The sequence below is a fragment of the Rutilus rutilus genome, assembly GCF_951802725.1.
Source record: "Rutilus rutilus genome assembly, chromosome: 24".
Taxonomy (NCBI): domain Eukaryota; kingdom Metazoa; phylum Chordata; class Actinopteri; order Cypriniformes; family Leuciscidae; genus Rutilus; species Rutilus rutilus.
In genome coordinates, this window is record NC_140228.1 from 28,429,889 (window position 1) to 28,442,861 (window position 12,973).

General features: G+C 38.5%; 1 protein-coding gene across 1 annotated transcript in view; it reads left to right on the forward strand.

Annotated features, from left to right (window-relative positions):
* Nucleotides 1-12,973, forward strand: part of pard3aa (par-3 family cell polarity regulator alpha, a) — a 444,866-nt gene that overhangs the window by 312,976 nt on the left and 118,917 nt on the right. Inside the window, exon 19 of the mRNA XM_084398765.1 lies at nucleotides 4,318-4,525. Within this exon, the coding sequence (XP_084254891.1) occupies nucleotides 4,318-4,525 (208 nt within the window). The remainder of the gene's footprint in view (nucleotides 1-4,317; nucleotides 4,526-12,973) is intronic.

The window sequence follows — 12,973 nt, forward strand, 5'->3', positions numbered from 1 at the left end:
TTTCTAAATGCTGGCAGACTCAATGATTTACTAAATGCGTTTGGGCTCATTTTTACGGTTCACTGATTGCTTGCAGCAGCGATTTGTGTTCTTTTCATATTTTAGATTGTTTCATTTATTAACCTGTTAAAATGTTTTTATACTGCACTGAAGGTGTTATTTCTTTGGCATAATAAGTAAGGAATCAAATTAGAATTGTTGAGACTTTTAAGTGATAAAACATGCATACTTTCACATCTGAGATCTGAGTTAATAATACATAGTGTTAGTCCCTATAGGGTTCGGATGATTTTATGAATTCTGTCCAACACTTCTGTTTAGTTAATAACACCTGCCAGAAAAAAAAAATAAAAAATCACGCCATCCCTTTGTTCTCCATTAAAATATTCCATTAAAAGCAAGCAGATATATTTTTTTTATTTTTTTCAAAAGAGTCAAATGATTTGCCTCAGTCACTTTGTTCTTGTAAGCTGTGTCCACATTGGGCTAAATACTGTCTTATCTCTTCCGTGGAGCAATAGAGGGCAAATGCGTGAGATTCCACGGTAGAAGCATATTGCATTTCTCCCTTTCCGATATTCAAATAACTCTGTTTTTCAATTTAGATAAGAGGAACCTGCCTGTGCCTGTCACCGAGGTTAATAGTCAAAAGTTGACAGATAAGGGCAGGCTTTTTCTTTCCACACAGACACTTTTATTTACATAAAATGTGAATTTGGCATCACCCGAGGAAAAATGTGTCACTGGGAGATATCCAGCCGAGAAAATGAGTTGGGCTGTGTTTCCTGGTGTTTTATGTTTTAATTTTTTTTTTAAATATCAGACTTAAATGTGCTCGGCTCTTTTTCCCTCCGGGTTTTCAGCCAGAGTGGTAATTTCAAGACTCCATTAGAAGTGATCGGCGTTCTAAAGAAGAAATGAATACCGTGGCACGTCAAAAGGAGACGACTAATGACGCCTTTTGATTGCGGTGTCAAAACATTTACCACTCAGTCCTGTGTTGCTGAAATTTGCCGTTAATTACCCTAATTCGTTTCTTTTTACATTTCAGTCAACAATTAGCAGAACCGCAACTTGCTGTGATAATCGTTTTAATGAAAACGCTATTGATCTGAGAAGACGCTGCTGTATTGACTGTGAATCTTCTTTTTCAAGTTAATGAGGATGTTTATAAATGCTGTCCTGTCCAATTCATACGTTCCTGCATTCTTTTCCATTTCGTCTCCTGAGATTCCATCTTTCTGAAGGCCAGAAACTTGGTTTTTAGCCATCCTGTGGAACCTTGTTTCCGCCATAGAATAAGAAATAAAAAAGGTAATTGCTTTTTTTCTCTCACAATTGCGAGTTTACATCTTCCACAAATGTATTTCTTCAGAACATAAAATGTTTTTTCTTCAATACACAAATTAAGTTAGTTGTTGTATGCAATGCAATGCAATTCTGAGAAAAGATGTCAGAATTGCAAGATATAAAGTCAGAATTGCGAGTTATATAAAGTCCACTTCTAAGGAAAAAAAAAATACCCTTTTTTCCTTAGAATTGGACTTTATATAACTCGCAATTGCGAGTTTATATCTCACAATTCTGACATCTTTTCTCAATTGCGAGTTATATCAAGTTTCTCGCGCTTCTTACTTTATAACACGCAAATTCTGAGATAAAAAGTCACAATTATCTTTTAAAATGTTTTATTCTGTGGCGGAAACAAGCATCCGATAAACAGCCGATGAGGAAAAAAGTGATGAAAATTATATCCAATCAAACCTTGCAAGCGTTATTATTATCTCCTCAATATTAAAAGAAAATGTTCTATTTAGAACCTTAAAGGGTTCTGTCAGGCGCTTCATATATTGAACCTTTTAGGGGTTCCCATCATGTGATCATTTTATGGATTTAGTTTCAGGTAACACTTTATTTCAATAGTCCATTTTAGACATTCAACTAACAATAAGTAACTTTTTAACTACATGTCAACTAACTTTCATTAGAGTATTAGTAGACTGTCTGCTTAATATCTGCTTACTCTGATGCTCCTCAACAGATATTCTACTGACTATAAGTAACTTTACAACTACATAATCTACTAACCCGAACCCTAATCTAACAGTCTAATACTCTAATGAGAGCTAGTTGACATGTAGTTATAGTTAGTAGAATGTCTAAAGTACTATCGAAATAAAGTGTAGCCTAGTTTTATTTAATTCATTTTTTTATCGAACCCTTGCGTTCTATGTAGAACCCCACTGAACCTTTAATTCAAAGAGAATAACTCACACTATCCACACTATCCTTGTCTTGCGCTAATCCTTTTGGATATAATTTCAGTAGATGGCAGAATGACAGAAAACACAGATCAGGACTTGCGCGAGTGAATAAAACACAAGGAACGAGTGCCCACCCTCTTCCCCTCACGAGCATGCAGAAATATCCATGATGGTCTTTCGCTTTCATGAGGGCCTTTCTTCTAGCCATCAAAGTTCTCACTCACGTCAGAGATTTGTTGGGTATTAATAAGCTCTAATCACACAGGCATCTGTCTCCAGCACCGCGTCTCCGCTCTATTCAAAAGCACTTTGCTTTTAGTGCCCCCTAATTTTTTTCCCGCTTTCCGAGCGTTTTTAAACTTACAATTAGTGACAAATTAATCACATCCAGACCGTCAGGAATGGAGACAGTAGCTGTAATCAGACGGGTGCTGAAATGGAAATGAGCAATGTCAGCCAGCTGCGGTCCCTTATGATTATACTGATACGCAACGTATCACGAAGATAGGTGGTAGGAAATGAATTAGCATTGCAAACGATACTTCAAAATAAAATGTTCCCACAGAGATTCTCCCGCTTTTCCAAAACTACTTGCATTAATATATGATCAATGAACTACATCATCCCATTGACTGGAATCCATAAAATTAGCGTTACAAAATTCATGGGCTATCAAATGTTAGGAGTGCTTTGAGAATACCACCCACCTCGGGCTTGTCCATTAGAAGAGCTGAACTCTTTGTCTTCCAAGTAAACATCTTAATAGTGTGGTGACGTGATACAAAAAATCTGTTAGCAAAGCAATTCTTTCTGTAATGATCAGCAGACCTTCCATACAATGCAAAAAGAGAGAGTTTTTTCATACAACAAAAGCACGCAGTCAAACTACATCTCTTGTAACGTTTTATATTCTGACTGCATGATGTCTAGACCTCGACTTCAGCAGCAGAAACTTATACAGAAAACCGCTGGTGAAAAAAAAAAGAAGTTGAAAGTGACTATGTGGTACTCAAATAGCATGTGCAGAATGGTGAGGTGAACAGTAGATGGACCTCTTCTGGTGCTCTTTAGCCTTTTGAACTTCTGAGTTCACTTTCTCTGTTAGTTTTATTGGCTCAGTGAGGAATAGCGCTAATAGGCTCCCTGCACTGCTCCTGGATAACCACTATTAAGATGGCCAGACTGTGGTGGGAAGATGTGACCCTTTAGAGGCAAACAGATAATGGGGTTCCTTTAGATTGAATAACCTCTGAGGTAAAACTCAACCAAGGAATAAAATTAAAAGAGATTCAGGCAAGATGAGATGCTCTTGAGTCTCTGTTAGATATGGTTAGACTTGCAGACGAGGTCTCATTAAGAGGTTTCATTAAGCCGATGTCGGACCATTGAGGGTTTCTGCAGCGAGACACTACATTAGCCCGTATTTGTTCTCTATTTAATTTAATTTAATTTAATTTAATTTAATTTAATTTAATTTAATTTAATTTAATTTAATTTAATTTTATTTTATTTTATTTAATTTTATTTATTTATTTATTTATTTTTATTTATTTATTTATTTATTTATTTTATTTTATTTATTTTTATTTTTATTTATTTTTATTTTTATTTTATTTTAAAAATATATATTTTTATTATTATTATTATTATTATTATTATTATTATTTTATTTTTTTATTATTATTTTTTTATTTTTTTTATTGAAAATGTCAGTAATACTTGCCAGAGGACAGAGGGGAAAAATGTATTTAGTTTTTTTTATATTTTTTTATTATCAATACCTAATAATTAGCAGGGCTAACCAGCAAGTTGCTAGGGCATTGCTATGTGGTTGCTTAAGTGTAATGGGTTATGTTTTGGGGTTACGTTATATTTTTAGTGGTTGCTAGGGTGTCGTTTTTGGTGGAAATGTTATTTGGCAAACCCAACCCTGTGCTACTAAGTATTGCTCTTTCTCCAGAGCGTACAGTGACTTGCATAGTCTGATTTAGACATTCATCTTTTTGTCTGTCTGTTTATATATATATCTCTCCCACTTTCTCCACCATCTCAGTGGAAGAAGATACAGAGGAAAGCTCTCGGTCTGGCCGTGACTCCATTTCCACAGCCACAGACCTCACCCTCCCACCCTCCAACACAGAGAAACACATGAATGGAGGACGCACCAAAGACGACAAGAAGAAGGAGCGTGGAGGGAAGGACAAGAAAGACAAGAACAAAGCCAAGAAAGGCGTGCTGAAGGGCCTGGGCGACATGTTCAGGTAGGGTGAACAGCCTTAGGTGCTCAAATCACTTTATTTAACTAGCGTTAGCATAACGTGTCGAGTATGTGGGACTCCCTGGTACTAATAAGAAGACCTTACCTTGACCCTCAGTCTCGCTATCTTTCACTGAGGCCTGAGGCAGTTTCAATGGAGGTTATGTTTAATAAGGGAATGTTTTATTCATCAGTGCATAGATTACCAAATTTATCATTGGCTGGATTGGAAACTTTTTCTGAAATAAACACAAGGCAGTGCAACTCACCAAACTTTGCTTCCCTGTGTCGCTTTGTGTTCCCATAAACAGCTTTGTCCCCTAGTTAAATGTCACCCCAACTGTGACTGATTTGCTAAATTTCCCCACCAACTTTAAACTACAAAGAGTTTGAAGCAAATGCGGAATCTGTTAATTTCGAAAATACATCCATATGGAGGATTAACATTTACTCGGCTTCTCCTCGCAAATCTCCTCCGGAGGGACGAGACAGGTACAGATAAAATACTTTTGGGTGCTGCGATCATAAAAAGGTGTTTTCCTGGTCTTCCGCCCCTCTGGGCTCTTTGAAATAGCGAGTCGCACATCTATTTTGTTGAGAACGTAAGCGTTTCCCAATGCTAGGCTAATTAAGCCGGGGCCTCCATTAATTATTCTGATTTGGTGCTCATTTGAATCCTGCATAAATTATACACACTCTTATCTGCACAATAAGTTGTTTTGAGGTGGATTAGCGTAATGGGATTAGTTAGCGTAGTACGTTGCATGCTGTGCCGTAATGAACAATAAAATCGACAAGTGTTTCCAGGTCATGTTTCAGGAGCACTAAAGGGTTGGGTTTGGTGCCCTGCTGATTTGTGCTCCACCACTCCACCACTATTTTGTCCTGTTGAATTGAGGCGATGGACAATTGCTAAGCCATAATCACATGTTAGGTTGTGGCCTATGTTTTGAGCTGAATTTGATTAATTAATTAGAACTATGAGTGTGATGACTTCAGCATTCATTTTATTCAGTGTTTAGGAGTGGGTGTTGGAGCAGTTGATAGTAGTGTTGGATGTATGTTACGATTAACGTGTGTTATGTACATCTTTTATTACTTGTTGTATTTCCACCATAATGTCGGAGTTGCTTTTTAAAGTCCCAATGATTGTATAATGTATAATGATTGATTGGATTTTGAGACATTGGGCATTACATTCAGAAATGAATTCAAGCTAGCAGTCGAATGTAGAGAGCTGGGGCTTAAGTGGACTAAATGATTGGAGAATTTTGGCGTACTGCATCAGACCATTCATAGATGAATCATTCACAATTCTGTAACATGCATTTACAAAATAGATATGTGCATTACTTTTCCATTTATTTAATTGATTTACTGACAATTACAATTCTTGGGGGATATTTTCGTGCACAAGTGTTATAAAAGTGGTAGTATGTCTGAGCATGATGGGCATTGTAGTTCTAGAGAGTGTGGAATACTGTTGTAGACGTCATTTGTAGCGGACAAATAAATAAATAAAAAAATTAGAATATTAGAGAAAATAAATAAGCATTAGATCTTTGAGCTCTGAGCTTTGAAAATGCACATGTCATTAGGCAGGTAGGACATCGTATCGTTGCGTTTGGACCGAATGCAATGATTGGACGAACATTTTTTCCACTTTAATATTTAGACCACTTCCATTATTGATTGCTATTAGGATGTGAAGAGAGGTTCAACCAGTATAACAAAAAGTGTTTATTAAACAAATTGCCATACCGTAGCACTTTTCTGAACTTTCCTCAACAATCAGTGCTAGCTGTTGATTCAACCCCAACTTCCCCAAGCACGTCCACTATTCATCACGTGTCAGCTTTAGAGCTGAAGTGCATGGTACACATGCTATGATGTTGAACGTTGTTGGAGATCAGCCAGGGTTGTGGTGTGCTCATCATGCTCAGGCTGTTCAGCCTCATGTCGAGTTGAGACCTTGAGAACACCTGGTCCATGCCTAGTCGACTGGATACCCCGAAGGAGAGGAGCTCTTTTGGATTTACAGCTTTAGTGATGAGACCGAATTAGCTTCAGCTGTGCGTCATCACACGCTGCTGGAAGCTTTCAGGACCCCCTTCTTTTGTTTGTGCTGATTTTCTTTTTATTATTATTCTATTTTCATTCTAGAAGAGGGTGTGTACGCCGCTGTGATATGTTCTGTGTTTTCTTTATATCCCAGGAAACATATGGGATGAATTTCTGAAGTCTTTCTTGGCTGTTTCATTCAACTTGCATGAAAATTGGTTAGAACCTTGACAAATTTGTCAAAAGAATTTTGATTGGTTAAATAACAGATTTAATCAATTTAATTAACATTTTAGGCGTTGCCCATAATGACTAAATTGGCCTGTGTCCTGTGAATGCAACATCCAAGGTTCACGAAACTTTGTGCACACGGATATCAAGGCCATCTGAGGATACATGCCGAATTTCATTCATTTCGGATTCTAAGGGAAGTCATAAGTGAAAAAAGACTGGCATAATGTAGGAATTAAAAAAATCTGCATTGAAAACAACTATATTCACATCATTAACATACATTTTTTTAGGGATTATTCTTCAATGCAAGTCCATGGGAATCTTTCCTTCTTTTTTTTAATCAACCACAAAGAGAAAATCATAAATGTGGTTGCATATAATGCAGTTTTCCTTGACAATCTGCAAATTTGTAGTGTAGGACAAGTGGCATGTCAAGGTTTAATACTTAAGGGTATAGTGTTGTTTAAAGCCGTAACCCTAATAGGAGACATAGCAATATTTTGTCTACAGCTAGCCTTAACAAGCCCACCTACCATTATGGAAGAAGGTAAAATTGGCACTATAGCAAAGGAGTCAGAGGTGAAAAAAAAAAGTGCATTTAGTGTTTGTGTAAGCGAGGGAGTGGGATGGGTTGTGAAAGTTAATTAAGAACTGAAACGCAGGTCTGGACCCCAGCGGACACGCTCACTCAGCACAGAAATGTTCTCTCTCACTCTCATTACATCTACCCCTCCTCTGAGAGCCATCAGAAACTCCCATCACTAAGGAGATTGCGCACACACACACACACATGCGCGCACCTTGCCAAGAGAGTATGGATTACTGACATTCAACTCCACTTCTTGCTGTCTCTCTCATTGTGTGTTTTTGTTCACACACATACAGATTCACTTCTGCAGTAATACACTCTCATCTGCAGTCTCTCAAGGCCCATTTAACTGTAGCCCTTCTCTTTTTCATCTCTTCCATCTCAGTATGACACACACACACACACACACATACACACTCACCCAAGGAGGTCTCTGAGGCGTTTGCAATACACTGCAATTGGAGCTCATCTGCATGCGTGAGTAAACGTGCACTGATGAGCTCTGCGCTTAATGGACACACTGATTGGAAGAGCATTAAAATCAGAACAGATAGAGGGAGGAAGAGAGGAGAAGAGAGAGACGAGGTGATCAAAGGAGAGCGAGAGAGAAATCACAAATCAAGATAAACTAAACATCTAAATGAATGACCAGGCAAATGGAGGCAGCATGGGGAAAAAATGGGTCTAAGAACCACTTGTCCAAAGGTGTTGTAGTATTCATTTTATTCGTCCTTAAACCTAGTGGTTTTTCAAAGTTATGGTAGTTACCAAAGTGATTTGTATATGTATATGCATAGCATGAAGATTTGCAGGGTGGAGTTTTTTGATTTTGGCCTATATATAAACCAATATAGGAACCACAGCAGCCAGACAGATGCTATTAGCTTAATGGCAGTGCTTGATATAAGACTTACCTCAATCCACGTGGTGCATGAGGTGGCTGTATATCTTAAGGGTGTCAGATGCCATGCCAGACTGTGCATGGATCGAATAAATAGGTCATCAACCATGAACTGTGACATGCATGCAAGCATTTAACAAATGACCTGGAACGGGGTACGTGTCACTTGTCTTTGCTTGTCCTACAAGCATTATCATACATGAACCATAAATGTGTCTGGCATTCTCTTTGACATGGCCTTTTAACATCAGCTCCTAACCATATATGGCCTGTTGAGATGTCCACACCTCACCCCAGGCTTTGTTAGCATATCAGACGGCTCAGTCACCAGGCCCATATGAATTTCTTCCATGGAATGATCATTTTTAGGTGAATATTAAGTGATAAATAAATTAACATTATATTATAAATAATATTAAATAATGACAGAAAATGTTAGGTTGAACTATTCCTTTATTCGTTAGTGGGGCGGTTATGTTCGTTGGCCTCAAGGAAATGGGCTACGGTCAGTCATGTTTGCTGGAAGAGTGGAGGAATAAGGGATGGAAGCAGAAGTAAACGACACAAACGAGTGCAGCGGAGTGAACTGGGGCACATGGAGGAGGAGCGCTAGAGATACAGAAAACGATTCCTGTTTTCACGCGACTGGTCACGGCATTTTTGGCTCAAGGGTAGATATGCCTCTACATCTTGCATTAGTGGACACTATTAATAGGATGTAATTGCTAATCCTGATGCCCTCTCACATTGAATTAGCCCATCTACACCCCACAGACCCTTCCCCATCCCTCTTCACTGACCTTCAAACCTCTGTGTTGCACCATCCTGAATTCCCAACACATCCACTCCGAGAGGAAAACCTTCAGCCTGGAGTGACAGCCGGGCCTTAGGGACGCCAAGGGGTCCGGAGGGGGGAAGAGATCAGATGCCTTTCCCCCAACCATCATTGTTATTTTTCCTTGTTGAGTGAGCATGTTGCTGTGGAGAATCGTGGGTACTGGTAGCTCTCATGCATGGGGCTTAACAGAGATGCATGATGTAGGTGCTTTATATGCTTTTCCATTTACATGGCCAGATCCCTCAAATTGTTCCAAAGGAGTACGTTCTCGCTCATTAGCTTAACGTAAACACAGGACACTTTACCACGAAGAGGTAATTATGGAAACACTGGAGAACTGCACGCCAGTTATATTCACCATAATCAACCTTAGCAACAGATAAACAAAGCTGCTGTATGTAATGACTGGAACTTTGATAGATGTTAGCTGTGGAAAGTGGCCGTAATATCTTTAGTTATTTATCTAGATCTTTCGTACTATAATGAAAGGAGTCATAAAGATGTTTAATTGGTCTCTTTTGACAAAAATGATTTTAATTTAGTCAATACTTCATGTCAGATTGATTATTTAAAATGCAGAGTAATTTAAGTTGACAAAATAACATTGTAGATGATAAAGTGCAAAATTAAATCAAGTAACAGCTTTTTTTAAACATCACAAATGAACAAAAACACGCAAAACTGTCCTTGCCAGAACCTGCACTGCTAAAATAACATTATACAATATTGTCTTTTTTCTGTAGTTATTATTTTGTTCTGGTTTCAGACGTGCTATAGTGTGGTGATACAGAAAGAGCTTATTCATAACATGACTTTCAGATTCTGACTAGCGTGTAACTTAGTCTTTTTTGTGCATTTGCGTCATTTTGTGCAGATGCAGTTACAATATTTATTTATGTTGTGTATATATCTGAGTTGTCTTAGAATGTCTGTGACCAGTGTTCAACTTTAGCTCATGTTGCGTGAGTGGGTCAATTACAAATAACCAAATTCTCTCTAGAATTGTTAGTTCATTATTAATATCCTGTTGTTGTTGTTTTTTCGCCAGCTGTGTGTTTTAATTAAAAGTGTAAAGTTTATATACTGTCGATATTGCACAACTAGCTGCCCACCAATAGTTCCCTGCAACAGAAAAAAAAAAAAAGATCTCACCTTTAAGGAGTGTGACAGTGAACAGGGAGTGAAACACAGAGGACTTGAGATATTGCAAAGTGATCACTTGTCAAAATGCCATCACCCTGGGTGGTATCGTCCATCTGTCCCCTCTATATGACAGAGGTATTGTCTGTGTCATGACCTCCTGAAATGAAAAGAAATTAAAACAAAAGAAGTGAGATTGTCCCTCTGTAGGCTTAACATGGGGCTGTGTAAATATCATATCTCTCTTAAAATAGTCCTCGCCGTGGTGGTCTGAACTGATTCATCGACAAGCTTCCTTCAGGGGTCACGGAGGGAGATATTCTCACCTCTATTCCACCATTCCATTATCCACCTGCCAGTCAAACAGCCTCATCTCACAGCGGGGTGCACAGGGGTACAGCCGGCACCTTCCAGAAGATGAGCTCTCAGAGACCCAATAAAATAAATAAAGTAATTGATATAACAGAGATTCCCATTAAAATGAATTAAACTTTTATTAAGCATGAATTATGCCACGCGTGGTGTGATTACCCATCATTGTCCATTGTGAATTTTTGAAATGAGAGATTTAACTGTGTGATCAGGGATTAGATTACACAGGACGGTTTGACGGTTGGATGCCGACTTTCCACCCCGTCTGTTCAAATCTTTCCCCGATTAGACACCGCTTGCTGTCCATCACTGAACCACCAGGGGTAATTGCATTTGGATCTATCATGTCCTTGCATCCGGTTTTCGGCTCCATAGGGTCGGCTAAGGTAGCGGGGAGGGGTCATGAAATAGGTAATCGAATTTGAAATCTGGGCAAAGTTGAAACCCAACACCAGTGTGTCTTTAAACCAGAACTCAAATTTGTAAAGTCTTTGTCAGAAAGGCAGGACATGAATATAGCAGGGTTTGTTCAGACATATTCACTCTCAGGTTTGAATAAGAACCCAAAGCACAATTGTTCCTCTGATCAACAGACTTCTTTGTTTCTAAGAGCTCTGATCTTTTCTTGTAGCCTGTCAGACTCACTTGATCAGAGTAAAAGCACGGCCACTTTTCGCCTTTTGAATTCCACCCCTCGGAACGATCATAATCTTAACAAGGCCACAAAAACAGCTTGTGAAGAGCATTGTGAGCACTCTTTTTCAGACAAATGGAGGCAGAGATCCGGAGACGCTGTGAGATGAAGACAGAAAGAACAAATTATTACAGTTTCATCTTGCAGACTCTGATAACAAGTCTGATAAAACTACCCATTTAACAATTTAGCCGGATGAGCAAGTGGCCACTGAGTATGAGATACATTCATGGGAGTGGAAGGCCGACAAATGAGGGAGCATTTTTATCTTGAGTTATGCATGTAAAGTGCCAATAAGATGTCATTGCACTCTCAACTTTTGATGGATAGCATAACATTTTATGGGAGATTGCAAGCACTGTCAAAAAGACTCCATTAGCGAGATGCAAAACTGCTGCACTTCAACATGTCCTTTCATTCACAAGACTAGCATGTGTATTTCTGAGCGGGTCTAATTACTAGGAGAGTTCTGAGAACCGAGAACATTCAATGTTTACAATGTTACGACCTGCGTCATAAGCAGGTATCTTGTCCACTTGAAGAGGAAAATGACAATCAGCAACATTTGAGTTGTCGACCGCATTGCAATTACACAACCTCGAAATGAAAGCACAAAGAGTAGTGACCTCAGACACTGAGCCATGGTAAGGAAGTTGATATGAATGTGGAGGAGTTGAACAGGTAAGATGAGGTGAGTGAAATAATTATGTAGATAATGTAAATTAAGTGGCCAGGAAACAGCCCAGTTATGGTAATGGAAATGAGACACTGAGAGTGAGTCATAGACTAACAAAACAGTACAGGGAATAATATTCGGAGAGGAGCAAGATGATGAGGCAGATGCAGTGGCAGAGGTTGCTGATACTGTACATAATGAACAGTAGTTGGATGTGCCAGAATTGTCTTAAGCATTTTGAAAGAGATCTGTACTCAGTAGTGCAAACAAAAAAAAAAAATGTAAAGGTTGAGCTTCCTTCAGATTTTGACAAATGCTTTGCCTGTGTGATTTGGACGTGGAAAATAGAAAGTTACTTTGTCAATGCGCGAGTATTTTTGTCTCAAGGAACATATCATAGTAATACTGGGTTGTGAAAGAGATGCCAATAAGGTGGCGTCTATCTCTGGAGTACGTACTTATCCCTTTCTTCTAGATGTTTTATGTGCAGGATTTCACCATATTATGAGGTAGATCTCAAACGGATTATTGTTTATTACATTCTGAAAATGTAACCTCACTGAAGTTCTTATTGGCACATTGCAATTTCCTTTTACATTTGTTTTGTGGTATTTTGTTTATGTGTGTATATATATATGTGGAGAATCATAGTTGGTTTCAATGAGGTACAAATGAGGTATTGCTTTTCTTACAATAAACAACTTGCAAGAAGTATAGGCTGATAGAACACGTCACCTGAACTCGTTTTAGAAGATTCTAAGTAAAGGTGAATGGGGCTCTTGACAGTAACTGTCAGTAAATTTGTTCAAGTATATGGCCTAAAGTTTGACCATGCAAACGTGTCTTTACAATAATAGCTTAGACAACTATTTCAATAGGGTTGCACAGACATGCTGTGTCCACTCCAGTTTACATGCCGCCGAGAACTCCAGACACAAAGAGCAGAA